Source organism: Nilaparvata lugens, chromosome 1 (assembly GCF_014356525.2).
Source record: "Nilaparvata lugens isolate BPH chromosome 1, ASM1435652v1, whole genome shotgun sequence".
NCBI classification, from domain to species: domain Eukaryota; kingdom Metazoa; phylum Arthropoda; class Insecta; order Hemiptera; family Delphacidae; genus Nilaparvata; species Nilaparvata lugens.
This window is the reverse complement of record NC_052504.1, coordinates 69837021-69859377: the sequence shown is the minus strand read 5'-3', so window position 1 is coordinate 69859377 and position 22357 is coordinate 69837021. Positions and strand designations below refer to the sequence as shown.

The 22357-nt window shown below is 34.0% G+C and overlaps 4 protein-coding genes across 6 annotated transcripts in view; 2 read left to right on the top strand and 2 right to left on the bottom strand.

Moving 5' to 3' along the window:
* LOC111052811 (dynein beta chain, ciliary) overlaps positions 1–1557 on the bottom strand; it is a 124720-nt gene extending 123163 nt beyond the window's left edge. The window contains exon 1 of the mRNA XM_039441609.1: positions 416–1557. The gene's annotated coding sequence lies outside the window, so the exon portion shown is untranslated. The remainder of the gene's footprint in view (positions 1–415) is intronic.
* Positions 1558–1706: 149 nt separating this feature from the next.
* LOC111056595 (28S ribosomal protein S18c, mitochondrial) lies at positions 1707–10351 on the bottom strand. Of its 3 annotated transcripts, none has more exons than XM_039441599.1 (5): positions 10169–10307; positions 9964–10123; positions 7823–7911; positions 2551–2758; positions 1707–1868 (listed from the first exon to the last, which is right to left on the bottom strand). In XM_039441599.1, the coding sequence occupies exons 2-5, from the start codon at positions 10010–10012 to the stop codon at positions 1777–1779; spliced, it is 438 nt and encodes a 145-aa protein (XP_039297533.1). In that variant the 5' UTR covers positions 10013–10123; positions 10169–10307; the 3' UTR covers positions 1707–1776. The 3 variants fall into 3 exon arrangements, with proteins under 3 accessions (XP_039297533.1, XP_039297525.1, XP_022199667.1); XM_039441591.1 differs by having other exon boundaries at positions 9964–10133; positions 10174–10300; XM_022343975.2 differs by having other exon boundaries at positions 9964–10351.
* On the top strand, positions 3912–5075 carry LOC111054180. The gene is made up of 2 exons (XM_039441583.1): positions 3912–4566; positions 4696–5075. The coding sequence occupies exons 1-2, from the start codon at positions 4200–4202 to the stop codon at positions 5028–5030; spliced, it is 702 nt and encodes a 233-aa protein (XP_039297517.1). The 5' UTR covers positions 3912–4199; the 3' UTR covers positions 5031–5075.
* A 3166-nt stretch (positions 10352–13517) lies between the features above and the next one.
* On the top strand, positions 13518–17514 carry LOC120354418. The gene is made up of 2 exons (XM_039441542.1): positions 13518–13617; positions 15778–17514. The coding sequence occupies exon 2, from the start codon at positions 15900–15902 to the stop codon at positions 16440–16442; it is 543 nt and encodes a 180-aa protein (XP_039297476.1). The 5' UTR covers positions 13518–13617; positions 15778–15899; the 3' UTR covers positions 16443–17514.
* The last annotated feature ends 4843 nt before the right edge of the window (positions 17515–22357 follow it).

The following is a 22357-nucleotide window of genomic DNA, read 5'->3' as shown; positions in this document are numbered from 1 at the left end:
TAATAAGTTTCCAAAATTTCATTGCTATCCACGTTTTATTCACTTGATTTAAAGAATACTTTTGATATTAGATATAAGATATAGTTAAGATATAACATATTTTATATAAAATATTGAAGTATATTTTTCCATAATAGGTCTTTATAGAGTGTAGCTAAATTTTCTATATTCAGATGGTCTTCAAATGATCACTTTGTCCAGGAAGTGATCACTTTGTATTTTTCATTTTTCAATTCAGTAGGAATGCGTTAGATAGATTATCATATGCTACAATAACTTAAGAAAGAGTATGTTGGTTAAACTTAAATTAATAATCCAAGTTGGAACCAATTTATCAAACTTTGAAAGCTCCAAAAACATTCTATTAGTAAAATAAATCAGTTGTACAAAAAGTAATCAATTCGCTAAACAGTACCTTTCAGTGTATATCCGTAAACTTTAAACTGAAATGTATGTATTATAGAACAGGGATGGGACATTTTTAAGCTGCAAATCAGGAGGAGCTGACCAGAGTTGGCGATGCATTCTGGTTGGAACGCGGCAGCAGACTGATTCGTGACTCTACGCTTCTACGGCTTGGCGTGACTGGGAAGCGCGCTCTCCACCAACCAAAATAATACAATACAGCATCCAAATACACTTCCACAGCAACTCAGTACAAGAAATAAATATTATGATAACTGAATTAGTGACTATCCTGTTCACTTATAACTTGAATAGTAGCTATACTGGAGCAGTTTATTTATAACTAAAATAGCAACTATCAAGCCGTAGTATACTTTTTTCTCGTTCATAAACTAATTCTTCATGGTGGATGAAAAAGGATCGAATCACTCGAATATGACAAAGGAATGGTTGATTTGTCAACGTTTTGTTACGTATTTTGGAGAACCATTTTTCTGAGTGAATAATAATTATATTAAGTAAACTAAATTTAGTAAGCTAAGATCTGAGATGAGTAATTTTTTAAACTTGGTACGACAGTTGAGTTTCTTATCATCAAAAGATTATTAAATGATAAATTGTAGGATGAATAGATCAAATCCAGTTGTAATCATACCTAACCAAATTCAGTGTGGTTGTCTATAGTGAGGTCCAAGTTATAATGATAGTGTTTGATTAGCAATGGTATTGCTATCCTTGTCTATCATTTAACAAACCAATAATTAATTGATAATGAAAGGATAATTTTTCAAGAAAGTTTGAGTAAAATGATAAAAATAATCTACTTTACCCAAGAAAAGTTCAAAAGGGAAGAAATATTTGCTCACTGCATCAAGGATGATGATCTCACTGAAGATGACGGTGAGAATTGTGAAAAGAATGTCGGAAAATCAGGAATTTCTGATAGGTGCTGTTTTGAATAGTTTTATACTAATAGTTTAATACTGTTAGAATACTAACATCAAGTTTTAGTATGGAGAAATATTTTTGTTCGATATGCATTTTATTATAAGTACCTAGCTATAATTTTTCTGTATATAATTTTCTTGGAGTTGCAGTGGAGAACAGTAGAAGCAGAACATATGCCAATCGTCAAAAACTTTTCAATGGTTTGTAGGTACTATATATAATCTATTGGGAAGGTAATGATGAAAAGATGTCATTCTACTTCCATTTTACATTTTTCAAATACGTTTACCAATTAAATTTAGCAGTATAGAACTGATTGATACGATTAGAAGGGCGAAAAATTATTCAGGTAATTAAATAGTTTCTAATTAATAATTTATTGCAAACAATCATAGTACATACTGACACTAATAAAAAAGAAAGCTAATATTTATGAGGTCTGAATGGTCGATCCGGGTCGAACAGCTTTGGATCCCTCATGAAAACCAGTTCCTTCAAAGCAATGGCCATTAAACCTGTTGAAAAAAATACCCAAAATCACCTTTCAACCCTCAACACTGATATCATGTTCAACATTTAATTCAGGAAAAATTGAATTCGCAGCATGATGTCTAAAAAAAAACAAGTGACGTAGATGAATTAAAACTTATTTGTGTATTATTTTATTTCGCTGTATTCTATGAGAAATTTTCAGTCTTATATCACAGTGAACTCAATTTGGTATTGAATATTGTGGACAAATTAATTGGAATAGGGAATGCTTCTAGTGTAGTTTGAATAGTTTTAAAATTACCAGTGACATTTTGCTATAGAAAATTCAGGATATCCTACAGGACAACAGTCAAACTGTTCCAAATTGATTTTTCTTGATAGAATTTGTTAAATAAAATTAATAATGTGGAATTTCTCTATAATTCAAAAACACAGTTTTATTTTTGTCACATTCACATTTATTAGATTTTTACACAGGACTGCAGTTTCAATTTGAAACAGACAGCTGAAAATACTTAATAAATGCGGATGTGACAAAAATAAAACTGTGTCTTTCAATTGTATTTTCTTGTATTGATTTTAGAATGATGATTTTCATATGTCATTTGTATATTTTCATTATGAAAGCCCATGATTTTTTTTTAATAACTTATACAAATTAGTAAATATTGCAACTGATTGTCAGTGAGGGATCACTTGGCTCACCTGCACTCTGCGACTTTTTGATTTCTCTTTCGACTAACTCCTGTTTCTTTCGACATAGCCCTGTGATATGACGACCATAGACATATCCAGTATACGGTGAGACGAATTGTGATAATAGTTTGACGTTTTTGTAATTCGGTATGATATTCATTTTGCACAGAATACACTGTCGTTTATCTTTTTGGAAAGGATTTTCAATTTCCACAGGCTGAAAAAGAGAGAGAAGATTTTTGAGAAAAACATGACTGAACTCAGTAATTACGTAGGTACTAATAGGCTATTTAAATATTATTAATTAGTATTTCAACAAACAAGGAAACAATCCATGAAGCCCGGTTCACGTGAATAGTAGATGAAAATTGGCACCGACTGTTAGCGATAGATCACTTCGCGACTATTTAATTTCTCTCTCGACTAGCTCCTGTTTCTTCCGACAAAGCCCAGTAAATACGTTTCAATATATTTCTATATTATTAATTATTAGTAATTTACTGCTGCAAACGAGGAAACGATCTATAAAGACCAGTTAACATAGAAGGATTGAATGACAACTTGACACAATTCTTTCTGTTTAGACATTCTGTTGAAACGCAATAAGTTAAAGTTTACCAGATTATTAACATGTACGAAATATACGTGCATAATATAGATTGGTTATTCTATGGTCTTACGTAGTATCTTAATTTTTTCATAAGTTACTACATCTAAAGCATTCTTAAACCAGTTTATACATTTGTATATACTGCACCAGGACAAATCCCTTGGCTGATAGAATGCTACAACAGGCCTACCAATTATTCAACTCAAATCAATCAATTAATCGTTGACCAGCCTCATGCTCGATAGATTTCGTCAATACTTACCATCTACATTCCCAAGTCATTCTGAAGAGTTGAGTTTTACAGAAAGCTGTGATTTAGTTCTGACTCAGACTGATTTAACTAATTAAACTAATATTCAAATCTGCGCATTTCTAGTGGATAACAACTTCTTCTTTAGAATATTAGCTAGGGGCCATGTCCTGGTGCGGAGGGAGGTTCAAGATGGCAGTGCACGGTGCGGATGACTCAATTTGTGGTTCTTGCTCTAAATTAGTTTCTAATAATGATAGTGCTATTAATTGCGAAGGATGCTGTTTAAAATGGTTTCATATTAAATGTGTGGATATATCAACAAGTGAATAAAAGAAGATTCAAGATCTAGGTGACAAAACGTCGTGGTTCTGTTCGCCTTGTAAGTTGAAGGTTAGGAATTCTATCTCTGAACATTCGAATTTATCTACGGTAAATAAAAATGAAATTAGATTGAGTGTAAGTCTTGATTAACTTTTCTTTGTATCAAGATTGGCCCCTGAAGTGACAAAGGATGACCTACTTGATTTCCTGAGAAATCTTGAGTTTAATGTTGAATGTGTGGAACTAAAGACGAACTTCAAGCACTATAAGTCGTTTAAGGTAGGTGTGCAGCAAAATAAAAAAAGTGAATTATTGTCTTCTGAGTTATGGCCGGCTTGAAATTTGGTTAGGAAGTTTGTGAATAGGAAAGAGAACAATTTTCTTAGCCAAACGACCTGTACTAGACAGTGTGAAATAGAATCAAATCCCTCTGGCACTATTCAAGCAAGTACCTCATCTTTTAAATATGTTGAAATGGATCTTGGTAGGATTGGTATTGGCTACTTGAATGTTCAATGTTTGAGGTCAAAACTTGGTCTGGTTGAACGTTTTTGTGCAGACAGTAAACTAGACATTTTATGTATCAGCGAACATTGGTTAAGCAGTGAGGAATGTCCCCATTATTCCTTTATTGAGGAACTGGTGCTGTCTGCTTCCTATTGTAGAAAAGCTCATCGTGGGGGTGGTGTGTCAATCTATGTGCAGAGCAATAAGAGGACTAAAGAAATAGACCAGGGTGTTTTTTGTTTGGACTTGGATATTGAGGTGGCAGCTCTTGAACTGGTTGATGCATCTACTTTTGTTATTAGTGTCTACCGTTCTCCAAATGGAAACATTGAAAATTTCTTCTATAAGTTGGATTTGTGTCTTGATGTGAGGATGTCTTGTTGGATGTGAGGCTTGCTACTGATGGTGAGAGACAACTATGTAGTCAGTACTTGTCCAATGGAGAAAGAAAACTTACATGTAAATTTCTTCTATAAGTTGGATGTGTGTCTGTCTAAATTCAGGTGTACGTCTGGGAATATTATTATGGGAGGTGACTTCAATATAGCCTTGAACTGCAATGAGCCGGCTACAAGAACTTTTGTGAATTTGCTGCGGACTCATGGACTCTATGTTGTATCTGAGGTGCCCACTAGAGGAGATCGCTGTTTAGATAGCATTGCAACAAATATGGATTCCTCGAGGTTCAGAGTACATGTTACCGATCCTCTTGTTACTGATCATAGTGCAGTAAGGATGACAGCCAACATCCATATGGTGAGTGAATCTTCTCGGTTTCCTACTTGGTATTGCCATTAATCAAGAGGAGCTATAGAAGGATTGATGAAGGTACCCTCCCTGGATTCAAAGATGCTGTGTCTCAGGTCAACTGGGATAGTGAACTACAGGGGGAAGAACCTGAAGAGGCTTATAATAATTTTTTGGCAGAATTGATGAAATATTTAATTTATTTTTTCCATTAAAGCTTTTAAAGCATAATTTTAGGTCTAAAAAAAGCCTAAGAGTAAAGCTAGAATAGTTTGGTTTTCACCTGAGTTGTCCAGGTTCAGAGGCTTGCTACTGATGGTGAGAGACAACTATGTAATCAGTACTTGTCCAATGGAAAAAGAAAACTTACATGTATTCTATTCTAAAATGAAGAACATATATAAATGTAAGATCAATGAAGCCAAAAAGTGTGCCAATGTTGAGGAGATGCAAATGCACCAAACCCCTGTAAAGCTGCAAGGAATCTGATAAACAGAAGCAGGGGTCCCTTCAGAGCATATGGAGTTGCTTGTGAGGCTAGTCCTGATGAGTTCAACGAATTTCTTCTGCGGATAATTGAACAGATTGTCTCGGCTATACCAACTACAAATGAGAATCCAGTAGGTAGTGTGAAGTCAAGAAGAGTGAGAAAACTCCATTGGCAGGAGGTGACACCAACTGACATCATAAAAATTGTGTCCAACTTTAAAACTTCAAACAGTCAGGATATCTATGGAATGACTACTCTCATGTTGAAAGCCAATATTGATGTCATCGCTCGCCCTTTGTGTGAGATTATAAACAAGTGTTTGAGGGCTGGAATTTTCCCTGATTTGTTGAAAACTGCGCGCACAGTACCTATATATAAGAAAGGATATCCTTGCACCATGAATATCTACAGACCTATATCTGTCATTCCAGTGTTTGCCAAGATCTTTGAGACTGTAATGAAGATGCAACTGGTGGAGTTCTACGAGACTAATGAGCTTTTCTATGATCTGCAACATGGTTTCAGAAAGAATAGGTCGATAGTGACAGCAGTTTCTGAGCTTGTTGAGAGGATTCAGGAAGCTTTCGAGGGAACCAACTGCCTGTCTCTGACATTATGCGACCTGAGTAAAGCATTTGACTTTTATTTATCTCATGAAATAGTGATTGGCAAGATTGAGCGATATGGTGTGGGTGGTGCTGTTCTTCGGGCTCTCAAATTGTACTTGAAGGATCGAAGACAGGTCATATCCACTGGAGTTGCAAATTCAAGGGCTCTGTCTATAAATCATGGTGTCCCTCAGGGCTCGGTTCTGGGACCTGTATTATTCTTGATTGCAATCAATGACCTTGATCTTGAGGGTAGGGCACTGAAGTTTGCTGACGATACCACATTGATTTCTTCTGGCCCAAATCTGGCCCAGGTACAGCAGGAGGCTGATTTGCTGTTTGATGCTGCTGGAGGGTGGTTGGAAGCAAATAAGTTGCTACTGAATGTGGAAAAGACATAAAGATTGGTCTGTACACTGAGTCGCGGTCAGGCCATCAGTGCTCACAGTGTGTCTCTCCTTGGATTCACCATTGATCCAAAGCTCACCTGGGAGTGCCATATTGAGGGCATCTGTAAGAGGTTGTCATGAGTCACCTATTTGCTTAGGAAGTTGACGCAGTTGGTGAGCAGGCCCTACTTGCTGGTAGTGTACCATGCGCTTTTTCATAGCATCCTGAGCTATGGACTGCTGCTGTAGGGTCATGCTTCTGCATGTGAAGATGTCTTCAAGCTGCAAAAGAGGGCCATCCGCATTATTACTTTTAGTGGATTTCTTGATCATTATCGACCTCTCTTCCAATCCACAGGTGTAATGACTATCTACAGTCATTACATTTACTTGTATGGTCACGACACTAGAAGTCGAGGTCTCATAGATGTGTCATACCTTCGCTTGTCAAAGACCCGTGATGCATTTACTGCATTGGCCTTGCGGATCTTCAAAAGGCTGCCGGGGGATTTGAAGGTGTTGAACACACCAGCATTCAACCTGAGACTCAAGTGTTGGCTTAGGAGAAATCCGTTTTATTCCATGCAGGATTTTTTTCTTAACGACTTGGTAGGCCTTGTCTGACGTGTACTGCCATCTCGATAATTGCAAATGTGATAAATATGAAAAGTTATATATTTTAAACTCTTGACGCAACCCATCCGACATTGCTGGTATTGGTGAAGAGGAAGGTAATTCAGGTAATTCAGGAATACTATAACAACTGATTGCGAATTCCAAATAACTTTGGACTGTTCGCTTATCACCTTCTATAAATTTAGAAAATGTTAAAAGATCGAATGCTTGATTTCCTCCTGTAATAAAATCGTATGACAGACCTCCTAATTTTTAAAGATCATTCAATTCCCATAATCATCACTCACAAGCCACACTGCTTAAACAAGACAAACTCAAAGCACTTCTTGCATTGTTCTATAATGAATCTCAAATTAATGTTTTAGTCGTCCTCAAAATAACTAAGTAGTTTCTACTCTATAGTCTTTATTAGAACTAACCATAAACACTAAAAACTGTCCTTGTATTTTTTTAAAACAGCATTAACGTATCCCCTTTGAAATGTTTTGCTTATCCCTCTTATTATCTCTAATTTTAAATCTATGAATGAATATCTCCTCTTATCTCGTTCAATTGTAGGCTATTGAAATAAATACCACAAAACTATATAGGCCTACTCTTCTGAAAGCTAGTTTCCGTTTGATGGTGCTTCAAAAAATGATAGTTACTGCAATATGGGAGCAAATAGCTTTTTACAAAAGAATAATATAGAATGGTGCTGTGCACCACTTCTCTACTCACCAAGTCTAAATTTACTTCTGTACGAGAGCATTGTAAGGCCTGTGCAGTTTTAAAAGAGACAACTGGTGGTTGCACGGATCTGATTGAACCTAGAAGTAGAAAATTAACATGGTACCGTATGAATCAAAAATAAATAAGGTTGTGTGAATCATGCACAATACAAATGTGACTCTAATTTTTGCTTGGTTTCTGATGCTTCTGCATATTATCACTGATATGTCTAGTTTATCACAAGCCTTCTAAAATCGTAAATTATTGAGTCCAACGTGAACTTTTCTATCTGTATTGAACATGAGCAATGATCATAATGACATAGAGATTACTTGATGTGCAATGAATACCTGAAAATAAACAATAGATTTTTTTCAAACCAAAACAAAAATACACTTGTAATTGGCAATAAAATAAACCCACCATTCCAATGAAAACCTAAGCTTTAAAAAGGGGGGCACTTTAGTATATGGGCCGCGGAATCTAGCATTGAGACCTACAAAGATCGATAGACGAGATCAACCATGTATAACATTGTTGTTGATTTCCAAGGATTAGCTGAAAAAACATGGCGGAAAGTTCAAAATTTTTATATCAATTTTTGTATTTAATCATTTTTTACTAATTTCAGTGACTATTGAATTGATAAAATCTCATTTAGATTTTTGCAGGGAAACCATTGTAATAGATTTGAGGTTAGAAGCTTTTATAAATTATTAAGATATTTGGAGAAAATGCACGAAAATGTAGTATTGTAGCTTTAGAAGAGTTCAATATGTTTGCATAGGCATAGTGCAGACCGATATTGAGGATCACATTCTATTTAGCTTCCAATCCAATGCAAAAGCTTTAAAAGATTGTAAAAAAAATTAAATTAAACCAAGCATTTTCTAACCTAAGCTTTTATGTAATCTAAGCTTTTCCAACCTAAGCTTTCCCTAACCTAAACTTTACCCGACCCCACCTTCTCCTAACCTAAGCTTTCCCCATTCTAAGCTTTTCTGGTCCAAGATCCTTGTAACCTAAGCTTACCCTAACCTAAGATTTTCCAACCTAAGCTTTTCCTAATCTAAACTTTCCCTAACCTCAGCTTTTTCCTAATCTGAGCTTTTTCCTAATCTAAGCTTTTCCTAACTTAAGCTTCTTCCTAATCTAAGCTTTTCCCAACCCAAGCTTTTCCTGACCCTACCTTCTCCTAACCTAAGCTTTCCCCAACCCAAAGTTTTTCTGACCCGTTCCCCAATCTAAGCATTTTACAACCTAAGCTATCCTAACCTGAGCAATTTTCAACCTAAGCTTTTCCTAACCCAAGCTTTCTGTTATTTAAGCTTTTCCTAACCTAAGTTCTTTCCTAACCTAAGCTTTCCAGACCATAGCTTCTCCTAACCTAAGCTTTCCAGACCATAGCTTCTCCTAACCTAAGCTTTTCCTAACCTAAGTTTTCCCTAACCAAAGTTTTTCCGACCCTAGCTCTCCTAACCTAAACTATGCCTGATCCAAGCTTCTCCTAACCTAAGCTTTTCCTAATCTAAGCTTTTCCCAACCTAAACTTTTCCTAACCTAAGATTTTCATAGGTGACAAATAATAGAGTTGTAATATTTCTATTTCCCAAATATCTCGAACAATTTTGAGTTTAGGCTATCAAGTGACTGAACATTTTTTCTTTGCAATTTATTATTTTACTGAATCCACTTGTTTTAAATACCTATCAATCAATCACCATGAAAACAGGTTAACCTCTTTTAAAGCAAAAATTTGCACTTTTTTCTGCAATATCTAAAATACTACCAAAGTTACGAACATGACCCGGTTTCAGTGAATTTCTCGTCAAATTTTACATAAGATTGCACTAGTTTGAAACATATTGTAGCCATAGAAAAATTATAAAAAATAAAAATTGATATAACAATTTTGAACTTTCCGCCATGTTTTTTCAGCTAATCCTTGGAAATCGACAACAATGTTATACATAGTTGATCTTGTCTTGACCTCCTCTATCGATCTATTTAGGTCTCAATGCTGGATTCCGCGGCCCATATACTAAAGTGCAGCCTTAAAAAGTAAAGATACAGTACGGTACTTTAACGTAGTATAGTTGAACTTGAAATAAAGTTTTTAAAGACAATTAGAAAATATTTTGTGTATTTACCTAACAGTTTTCCAAAAGACAAAATTGGAGCTCGTAGATTTTGCATCATGTAAATCTTATTACGTAAAACTTCAAAGAATAAAGATATTATGATAATGTTATTATGAGATAACAGTGAAGTTTCACAAACATTGATTCAATTCAGTAATTATTCTATTATTTTTATCCTTTAAATACAATTCAGTAATTATTCTATTATTTTTATCCTTTAAATACAACTTAGAAACTAAATTTAAGTGATTGTTTATCTGACTCTGCCAAGAATATCACAAAATAATTAAAACTTATTCAAATATCAAAATATTATGTTTCATGTGACTATTCATAACCTCAAACTACACACCGAAAACGAAAACTGAAATAACACTAACCACTCTCTGTCTCAGACAGCACCGTATCGCGCATGCGTTAGTAACGGGTTTTTCCCGTTCCATTCAGTCAGATCTTTGAATGTAACGTTCTTTGTGATTATGGTTACCGAGCACTGTAACTGGAGCCAATCGTCATTTTATTTGATGAAGATATTATTATCCAATGATGATTTATCATTAAATTCAATATATAATCAATATATTATTATCACTTTATTTAATAAAGAAAGAATACTTTTGAAAAATGTAATAATAAAATATAACAGTTGTTATTTAACTGATGTTAAAAAACACTATAACTAAGTCAGCATATTGTCATTTCAAAACAAAAACCGAACCCTCAACCTCCCCTTTTACATTTAAAACATCAATAAACATAACTATTTAAAAAAACCTCTAATCCTTTCCAGCATATTGCAATTTCAAAACAAAATCCTAACCTATCTTTCCACCTTTGAAATATCAAAAAGCATAATTCTACCTAGACCCTAGCCCTTTCTAGCATATTGCAATTTTAAAGCAAAAACCTAACCTAACCTTATGTAACATTATTGAATATAATCCAAAAAAAACCTAACCCCCTAACCCCTTCACATTTAATAATTAGATTTCAAAGCAAAATCCTAACCCCCTAACCTATCCTTTCACATTTGAAACATCAAAAAACATGACTCTAACTGCACCCTAGCCCCTTCTAGCATATATTGCAATTTCAAAGCGAAACCCTAACCTATCCTAATAACACATTATTAAATAAAACCTAACCTCTAACCCTTTAACATTTAATACTTTAGATATTACACATTCAATACTTTTTGATATAAGTTTACTATTGCTTTACAATATTGTTTTTATAAAAAACAATTTAAACTAGTAGCTCTGTGAACAGTAGACCTCATGCACTATTTTCATCCACAAGTACCTGATGCCACCTGTTTAAAATGTTAACAAACTCAGTTCAAATTTGAATTTGTATTCCATATGATATAATCATAGCTATGGTGGCTATGATATAATTCATCCAGTTCCATGATAATCTTTCTATCTGATGAAAATTGATTTTTTACAATCAAAAATATTATAATTTCTCCAGCATTATTTAGTTCATTTGTTTAATTTTAATCACCTATTAAATTAGTTTTTTTCGAATGTGTGAATATTGGGCATGCATAATAATACCATCACTGCAAAACAAAATATTGAAACCAAAGACCTTAAAGCTGCGATTAGACCAAAGTTACACATTGACAAAATGTTAATAGCTCAATCCTTATAGATTATATTAATAGTGAGGTCCACGTTATAATGGCTGTGAAGAAAGATAGGAGAAAAACGTTGCCAAGTCTCTCCATTTTGCCACTGAGTGTACACAGCTGTAACTCAATTCATCCTATGAAATTTGATCTAATCATAATTATAATTTCCTTGATTAAATAATCAATCTAATGTCAAATTAATCAAGAATTTTTTCCGTAATTTGATTCAAAAATTTGCTTTCATAACTGAGATTAGATATTTATTTTTATACAAACCTGAAATGGCGGCTACAAAAAGCTGTGATTCAAGAATCTGAATTTCAAAACAACAGAAATTAAGTTATTTGCTAGGTATTCAATTCAATTTCTTTTTAAAATAATAGAAAAATAGAAATCCTATTTAAATAAGTAATTTCAATGGAAATAGTTCTGAAATAACTTTTCAATATTATTTATACCGGTACAAGTAGGTCTAACCTATACATGTAGGCTAACTGAAGCATGGATGAAGTCTAGGATGGTTAGTTATCAACTTTTAAAATGTCATTCAGGTATTGTAATTTGTGTTTCTCATACGGTAATGTCTAAAAATTATTTCATTGTTTCAAAAATACATTTTAAATCAATTATACGACTTGTGTACTCAAGTATTTTGATAGAATGAAGAAAAGAATGGCGACTGATAAGTTAATGAATTGTTTACTTTTGTACAGTCGCTGTAAAAAGTGAATATAAAATATTCTGGCAAACTGACAACATTGCAAAGCTAGAGAGAGATGATGCTATCTGTTTTGTTGTATGATAGAAAAGGACAGCAACAGTATTGTCAATTGTACACTGCCATTATAACATGGACCTCACTATAGATTGAACATAACTTAATCATACACATGATGAACATGTGTGTTTGTCAACTTCCTTTCAATCTAATAGAATCTGTAAGGATCAAGCTATTAATCATATTAAGCTATAATTATTAGAGTTATACTATGGCATAGGCTATAAATGAAAATTTCATTTAATGTAATCTTACTGTTTTTCTTTTGACCAATCACAAGCGATAAGATGACTGTTATCAAGATAAAACAGTAGCTGAAACAGTCAGTTTAGCCAACTGAATTTCTTGAGTATAATCTGGAATAATAATATTATTGTTGATTGACTAAAAATATAGATACCAGATTGAAGTATCGAAACATGATAGTCGATAATATGTCGCCTGTCGAGTCGAGTTATCAAGTGTCTATGGAAAAATTGCCATTACCCGTCCGGCCTTTTGAAACATTAAAATTTATGAAGAAAATAAATAAAAATGAATTTTCATTTGGAAGAATCCTTTAATATTGCATAAAGCATAATCATAGTATATATGCTATATTATTTGCGAATGCATAAATATTAATTAATTCAAGACTACAGGCATCGGCTACTGAAAATAAGATTAGTTCATCTGAGATTTTTGAAGTGGCATTAATATTATTTAGAATCGTTTTTTTTTTTAGTTGAAATTAGGCTAGCAACACCTATTTTTTCTTTCTCTTTCATTAAAAAAATTGAGTCGATATCTTCAAAAATAGCTGAGATACAATTGCGCCGTAATTAGTCACATACCATTACTAGCAGATTAGAATAATGCTGACTTGCTATTTGGGGAAATTCCCAATGATATATTTACAGACATCCTGAAGCGGCGGTCATTACTTCGAGAGAATGTGCCCAACGTTCCATGCAACGTATTAAGAAGAGCTTGGAGCCCACAGGGAACCCGCACACTCTTGAAGAAGACAATGGAGCAGCTGATGGGACGTGGAGTCCTTGAAAAGACCAAGGATGGATCGGAAGAGTTTCTGTTTGCTGAAGAATTCCTGGAGGATGGAGAGCAGGTTGCCATGGATGGAGATCATGGGGGTGCATCCTGGAGAAGCTAACCACATCTTTATGGAAGCAACTTTTAAAGTTGTACCTTGTCAACCGGAAATTCTACATCGACTTTTCTCAATACCGTACACGTTCTATTCAGGAATGTGGTGAGTACTTTGAATAATAGACAGGAGAATATTCTGAATTTTTCATTTTAAATAATATATTATGAAAGGCTAAGGAAATGTTTAATAATGTGATATTACTACAGTACATACATAGTTATAATCTGTTGGCAAACTAGTAAAAACGTGAGACGTGATTATATGGGCATCGACTGCATTAAGATCAAGATCGAATTGAATTCATTTTGAATTTGGTAAACAAAAGCCTGTTGAATGTGTTTGACCGTGATTGAATGCCACAACACCCAATCAGAGAAGCCTTGTTTTGAAAGAAAGCCTTCTGTGATTGGATATCCTGCCATTTAATAATGATTAGAATACAACAGGTTTTTGTGCAACCGGGCCATAAATTACGCGCGGTCTACTGTTCTTGGAACTACCATATTAAATACCGAGATACTGTAACTATAAATATAAAAGCGAAATGATACTCACTCACTGACTGACTGACTCACTCGCAGAACTAAAAATCTACCGGACCAAAAACGTTCAAATTTGGTAGGTATGTTCAGTTGGCCCTTTAGAGGCGCACTAAGAACGGATTTGGAAAAATTTCCAAAGATACGCCCAAAATCTGCGTTTTTCCAGCGTTTTTTAGCGTTTTCTCAGATTTATCGAGAACAAATGAATAGAAAATGTTCAAATTTAGTACAGAAGCTCAGCTGGTGTGTAGGCTAATAAAGTTGGGTTAGAAGGAATTTGAAATAACGCAAAAGATACGCCCAAAATTAGCTGTTTTTTTCGTTTTCTCAGTTCTTTCATTAAGAGTAATAGACAGAAAATGTTCAAATTTGGTACAGAGGTTTAGCTTGGGTCTAACAATTTTGTGATGAGATGACTTTAATATTTCATCAAAGATACACCCAAAATCTGCGTTTTTCCAATGTTTTTCTCAGCTTTTCTGCGTTTTATCAGTACTTTGACTTTCTGATAGAATGAGGCAAATGCTCAAATGAAAAATGCAGGCGAGCGGAGCGAGCCCGCTGATCTCATTTTTAGATGATTCAGTCGGGGATCCAGGGGGCGGAGCCCCTTGGCTAGACGGATATGGCGAGCGAAGCGAGCATGACGGTTAGTTAGGTGTCTATAGCTTTCAGTTATCATAAAAGAGCGTGTGGGATTTTTCTAATAGAGTGAAAAAAATAATAGACCTCATTATACTAATACTGAGATGAAGTGCATCTAACGGGTGATTCTCATAGAACATAATCTCATGAACTTATGTCATTGTGCGAAATCTCAATGTGAGGACAATGTAGTTGGCGATGATGGTTTAAGCTGAAAATTAGGTGTTTTTCACAATACAAGGAGTATTGTTGTCACGTGTACCTGGAAATCTATATATGAGATAGAGCTCTCTACCTGATCTCAGATTGCAGGGCACAAAAATACGCCCAGAGGGATTTTGAATTATACATCTAAATGGTAACAATCAGAAGATATTGTTGAACAAAAACTATAATTCATCAAAATTTATTTCTTCTTCAAATTTCACTGATTTTTGTAAAATAATAACTCAGTACTCATTTAGATATAGAGAGTTCCGAATAATCTCATTTTATTCAGAATTTTATAATGTAAAAACAAGACGAGAGCAATTTTTTCTGTCCGATTATGATATTTGGCAGAAATAGCTGAAAACTGGAAAATGAGCCGAAAATACGTGGTTTTTGGGTCATTCTGTATTTAGCACAAGGAAATTTTGCATGAAGAAATTGGTTCTGGACTTCTCTTATGTACCTAAATGATATATTAAAAAATCAGAACTACAATAATAATTGCAAGCACACCCCCTTTTTATGTCTATATTGACTGGACTATTTACTATGGTACAGAAGTAGGTAGGGCTACAGTAACTATATAGTACATGGTTAGGTACCTGGTATAGTTACTGTAGGTAGGACGAGGGAAGTGAAAATAACGATCGATGGAAATTAATGAGAAATTGCATTTATTCATATGCAATTCGATAAATAATAATTATTAAAACGAAATTATCAATTATTTCGTTATTCAACTTTGGAATTTCGTTTAATAATTATAAAAAAATATTTATTTGTAGCAATGATTTTTCTTCATGAAAAATGAGTAATTAAACATGCATGTGACCTCTCTATGGTGATGGACATGTTTTCTTTTTAGCAGGCCTCCAGGACATTAAACAGGATGCGTTCCGCCAAATCAATCTGAACGAAAACATCCTGAACCTCAGTCGAAACCGAGGAAGATTTGGTCGTTTCGCAGCAACAGAAATTGCTGAGGCAATGAATAGCCTAATTCAAGGACAAATTACTTTGATAGAATGTCTGAGGAGGCTACTACATCAAAATGACACTTTATTCAATAGAGTACTGAATTACAGTCTGCAAGTGGACGAGGGCCTAATGGAAGAGGAGCTGGAGGTCATCACCAATGAATGGATGAATGCAGACATTGGTGCGGCGGAGGAAGTTGTTCTGATGGAGGAAGCTGCTGCAGTCCCACCTGTAGCCCTTCCAGCTGCTGCCGTCCCACCTGCTGCCGTCTTAGCTGCAGCCTTCCCACCCGCTGCCATTCCACCTCCTCCAGCCGACCGAGTCCATCCAATGCAGAGGAGACCTCGTGGCCGTGGTCGTCGTGGCCAGAATGAGCCAAGAGGTGCTCGTGAGCAACGGCGTGCACTAGAGACTCATCCTGGCGGTTTCAGCCACTGTTGCATTTGTTATGATCTACAAGCCACCTATGCTTCCATACCGTGCGGTCATATTTGCATGTGCGCAGCAAAATGGACAGCACAACATGGCAGAGTTGAGATGCCCTCTATGTAATGTACCTAGTGGAGATTACATGAGGATGTGGGTTAATCTTTGAGGCAACATTCTCAGTCCACTTGCACACTAGATAAGGTGAAAAACTAGTTAAGGTCTAGTTGAAAAAAATACAGTAGTTTGATAGTGACATAGTTTTAGGGTTTAGTGATATAGTTTTAGGATTTAGTGACATAGTTTTAGGGTTTAGTGACATAGTTTTAGGGTTTAGTGACATAGTTTTAGGGTTTAGTGGCACAGTTTTAGTGAAGGTTTAGGGTCTTTGATTAACTGAATCCAACTGTTGTCAGTGGAATTCAAAATTTGAAATATATCTTGGGGTAATCTGGGACTAAGTAGGTATTTCTCTCTTGAGTAGACTTTCAGTTTTTGGGCCTAGTCATTACCCACATTTTTTACCAACTACTTCTGCTCAAAAAACCAATATTAAAAATTCATATTTATTTTAAAAAACGAAACAATACATTTAATAATTCTATGTTACACAATAATTATATATCACTACAGTACCTAATTATTATACTGTATTGTACAAGAAACAATAATGTATGGCCCCTGTAATTAAAATTGTGTTTGGGTTACCAAACTCAATTTTGACAAAAATAAGAGTGAGTCAAATGATTTTTTATATGCCTCTGTATATGGTCTTGGTATCACAGTTGTCTGGGTAATCCGCAATCTTTGAGAATATATATTAATTACTAAATTTAATTACCACTTCTCAAATAGAAAGCACTTCACGAAATACATGAAGTCTTAAAGGAAACACAAGCAGTTGAGAAAAAAGGGGTTAAGCATGAGCATGTTCTCATGTTCCTTTGAACAGTATTACTCTAACTAACTTTTTTGTGTAATACACACTATGAAATAATGAAATAATAAGTACCTCCCCGTAATGTAACCCCTTACTGCAATTTAGAGTTTACTAATGCATAGTAAATGGTTTTTTACACAGATAGTGGACACAGAGAACGCAAAAAATATAATTTTCTGACCAAATATAGAACTTTTCCTTCTTTACTCTGTGCATTAGTTTTATATGTATATTTTTATATTTGCATATAATATTAATTAAAACAGGAAACACACGACATAGATAGATTAGAAACTTAAATTATTGTTTGGAAATTTTCGACGAGCTGTGCCGTCTTCTTCAACCATGTAGGGAGTCCCATGTAGGGACTACAGACTTCAGAGTCCCTGCATGGGACTCCCTACATGGTTGAAGAAGACGGCACAGTTCGTCGAAATTTCCAAACAATAATGTAAGTTTCTAAGTGTTTTCAATCTATCTTGACGTGTGTTTCCTGTTTTAATATTATAAAACTGTAAAGTTTTACAGTATATATACTTTGAGAAGAGTAGTTCAAGACTACTATAATTTGTAAAAGATTCTACAAATTCAAGCTCAGTTCTCATCTCGCATCTCGCATCAGTCTCTATTTAGAGGCTGTTGATAAACACAAAAATTTTAAAATAGAATCTATTCATACCGTATCCATTTTTTTTCTATAATTACAGAACTAAAGTTGAATATCATCACCATTTGTGAATTATTACGGATAACAAAAGGCAGAACGTTCTTTTATTGTAGATGAGTTTCTCCTCACTAACTCCTATAAATTATCAACATTATCTGTAATTTATTACAAGTTTTGCTAGAAATCCTATAAAATTGAATTTGAGAGAGAATCTAACCACTTTTTTCTCCTTGATAACGTTTACAGATATTTGTGAAGATTCTTGATTATTACAAATAATTGTTGGGAATAAAGATACACACATAGGCTATATAGTTTTTGAAATGTCTTTGATTTCTTGTATGCATTAAAGGGTTTGAGGCAATCTAGAAGTTCCATGCAAATCAACTTATAATGTTGAACACCATAGTGCTCCTTTAATTTTTAAAAATTTATTGTATCATTTGTTGTCCAATTTAGCAATATTGCATCTCCCAGATTTCAATTGAAAAGCACAATTCACAACCTTCATAAAAATTTGTTAAATTTTTGGCTCTCATTATGAATAACATAAATCTCAATCCAATTTATTGAATTTGGCAGACCATGGAAGATTCTGATAGTGATTAATCATTATTCACTATTCTAAACTTAGATCTATTTACAAAATAATGAACTATTCCTTAAAATAAAATGAAACATTAGAATGTAGTGCTTATGGGCTTTAGAATTACAAGCACAATACTGACAGTATTATTCTGACGATAGCATATTCCAGTTTAGGCTTACAGCATTTTTATAAGATTTTACATGATTCATAGTTTGTTATTTGCACGTGAATAATATTTTTCTGCTAATAAAGATAACAGGAATTTGGCAAAATTTATTGTTGTATTTATTTCCAATCTTTTCCGAATTTCAATGTGCAGGCAAGACTAGACTAGGCATCCCTTCCTTCCGTATTAAATAAATAATGGAAATAATAGTCTATCTGTGTGAAATATAAAATGGTCATTCTAATTCGAACAGCAGTATTATTATTACGTTTGCAGTGGAAGCAACAGAAGAGATACAATCAATTATGTATGGAAGTACATTGTTAATGAGAATAACTATGAAACTCAAAACGTTAAAAAAATTGAATTCAGGTGTGACTGAATGTAAACATCCTTGTAAGGAATTGCTCCTATGTATTGAGGAAAGCACTCACTGACACAAATAATCATAATTGGTTGACAAGATTTAAACGTTTCTAAGAGATCCTTTTGGATGTTCTGCCTTGGCATATCACCCAATGTCATTTCCTATTAATTACCTACACTCGGGTTTATAAGTTTATGACCGAACATAGAGAGGTCTATTTTTTAACTCGGATTTTCTTTTGTCTGTCTGTATGTAACGCGATTATGGCCGAACGCGTTGATAGAATTCGATGAGATTTGGCAGGAATATTCCTTTTTCAACTGCGCGTCGATGTATTCACAAGGATTTGAAATTTTGCATTTTAAGGGTAATATGAAAATGAAGGGAATTCCTCCATACTCTGATATCACTATATATCATCTACTTTGAAGATAGGATCAATCAGACTATAGAATTATTCATAATCAATCAGCTGACAAGTGGATTATTCACTGCATGCATTATACATGTCTGGCCGAGTCTATTTCTATAAGGTAGGGTTTAAATATTTTTTATGATGCGTGCCTATCAGTATCAATATCCTCACATTTGAAAAACAAATTTAATAGGTGATTGAAAATGAAATAAGAAATGAACTAAATAACGCTGAAGAAATTATAATATTCTTGATTGAATAGAATTCATTTTAAAATAGTTGACCCATACGATGGAAATAATTTATTAAATTTGCCACTCAACAAGATTTTTGAAAACTATACAGTTGAATGTCGCTAATCCAGCTCTCTCATGTCCCATGGGAAATATATTAGCAAGGTTCTTCTATTTGCAACCAGATAATAGCCCAGTCAACGAAGTGTTATAGAGGGAAAAGTTTGGAAGACAAATTTTGACCCCGCAGTTTTGTTTAGGGTAGTGAGGAGGTAAACATATCAAAAGTCCCCACCCCTGCCCACTGTGATAAGGGGGTGGGGGTGGTTCAAAGGTACCATTTTTTGGTTTCTCGCATATAACTCGAAAACTATGCATTTTACAGACATGACTATTCTATTAGAAATTGAAGCTTACATAATTTCCTATAATATTGATTGAACATCTTTCTCTATATCTCTCTCACCTTTCGAGATATCCGCTCTAAAAGATGTGACATTTTTGAAAAAACACATATACCCTCTATACCCTTTTTTGAGCATTCATTGCCTGGACTAATGGGTAATTATTTGTTATTTAAAACCAAATAATAAAGTATTATAATTATCAAATCTGGAATAGCAAAGTTAGTAAGTAATAATAATAATTATTGTACACAAAATTTGATAAAAAATTCTCCTTTTCTCTTTATCTTATTATACAGACGTTCTCAAAAAGTCTCTTCGTTTATTTATATTATTCAAAAGTTCTATTCGAGCAGTCGTCGTGAACGGATGGTTCTATCGCTACCGTTATCAGCTTGATAGCCGTCCAAGTAGACTCCGGCATTAACAGCATTATAACAACGTTTCAACTAACCTTCTAGAATTCTTTAACTCTATCCATTTAATTACAAACCCAGTTGAAAATGAGTAATAAGTGTGATGAATGTGAAATCGAAGTAGATTCGAAAGATTGTATCGAGTGCTCCGTTTGTGAGAATATTTATCATCCGACGTGCACGCGCATTAAAACAATGAAAAACTTTCGTAAACTGGATAAGAAAAACCATGGAAGTGTGATCGTTGTGTTTCGCAAACAAGTGATGCCAATGAGGGGAATCTTGAACAACGCATACTTACCTCTCTGAAGGAATTTATTGACGCCAAATTTGCGGTCTTTAGTGAGGAACTTGTCTCCTTAACGACGATAGTGAGAAAAAACGATGACTCTATTAAAGCACTGCAAGCTGATAACAAAAAATTAAAAAAAGAGTGTGAATTTTTGAGTCGTGAAAATCAATTGCGTCGAAGAGAGATTGAGGAGCTTCAACAGAGATCGCGCATTGATAATCTGGAAATTTCCGGTTTTCCAACCACAGCTAATGAAAATGTGTACGAGATTTTGAAGTGTATTGCGACGGTCATCAATGTTCCATTCAGAGACGATGATATATCAATCGCACATCGAGTCCCGACAGCAAAGGGTAAGATTGAACCAATAATCTGTAAATTCACCACTCGTAAATGTAAATTGAACTGGTTACTGGCTGCTAAAAAACAAGGAATAACCTGGTGACCACGGACTTGAATGCTAGACTGCCTCGTGGTAATTTCTATATAAATGAACACTTAACAACGGCGAATAAAATGTTGTTAGGGAAAGCGAGATTTCTAAAGAGGGAGGGCAAATTGAAGTTCGTGTGGGTGAAGGATGGAAAAATCCTCATACGTCAAACCCAGGACTCACCAGCAAAGAGGGTTGCCAGTGATGAGGACTTAAAAACTTTTGAATAGGGGTAAAAAACCAACAAGCTGAATATGAAACATAAACTGAGCATAGATTTTTTTCTAATTATTATCCTTTGTAATATTTCATTTTTAGCTAGTAAATTAGTCAGGTTAATTTTGGTTTTGGATTCATTGCATTTTAGTGGAAAAGAAAGATCATCATCATCATCTTTAGTGTGCTTATTGTTTGATATGGATTTATTTCAACAAGAATACTATTATTTTTCAACACTATTATCTATATTTTCTTTACTTATTTTCTTCTTTTAACATTCTGAAATTTCTCCATCACGATTATTTTTGAGTCAACAAATGAAAAAAATGGTTATTTGAGCAGAATAATATTGAGCTAGGAATATTTCTCTTCTCAAGTTTACTTTTGTTCATTTTGATATAATTAGGAAATTATTTTACCTATTTGGAGTTTGGCTCAACGCTTTTATTAATTTATTTAACTATCACTGAACTAGTAATACTAGCATAATGCTATCATGTTTGTTCATCGTTATTATATCTATCGTTTTCTTCCTATAAATATATTAGGAGCTCTTTCAGGATTACTTTAGAGTAATTAAATAAATAACGGAGCTGAACACTTTAGAAGCTCTGTATTTTTGCTCTTGTAATTATTTACAATACCATTTGATATTCTTAGATTATCCAGAAAATTATTTTATTTGATCTGTAGTAAGAGATTATTGTCACATTCAATTGATCAAAGAAAATATACACCTTCTGTGACGATGTTCTGATTATACTAATTGAATACCAGTATATAGTATTATTATGTTATCGATAATAACTCATCTCTTTCATTTCAATCTTTTTAATCTCTTATTTGAATTTTCTACAACTATCCTATTGGGATTACGTTTGAGTAAATAAATATTAAATC

Excerpts from the sequence above, each read along its gene's own strand:
- LOC111054180 (XM_039441583.1), top strand. The coding sequence starts at position 4,200 with ATGGATCTTGGTAGGATTGGTATTGGCTACTTGAATGTTCAATGTTTG. Across the intron at positions 4,567-4,695 it reads TCCAAATGGAAACATTGAAA|ATTTCTTCTATAAGTTGGAT; the intron begins ATTTCTTCTATA and ends ACTTACATGTAA.
- LOC120354418 (XM_039441542.1), top strand. The coding sequence starts at position 15,900 with ATGAATAGCCTAATTCAAGGACAAATTACTTTGATAGAATGTCTGAGG.
- LOC111056595 (XM_022343975.2), bottom strand. The coding sequence starts at position 10,012 with ATGATGCAAAATCTACGAGCTCCAATTTTGTCTTTTGGAAAACTGTTA. Across the intron at positions 7,912-9,963 it reads GTCTTTTGGAAAACTGTTAG|GTTCAATCAGATCCGTGCAA; the intron begins GTAAATACACAA and ends TTCTACTTCTAG. Across the intron at positions 2,759-7,822 it reads CAGAAGTAAATTTAGACTTG|CCTGTGGAAATTGAAAATCC; the intron begins GTGAGTAGAGAA and ends TCTCTTTTTCAG.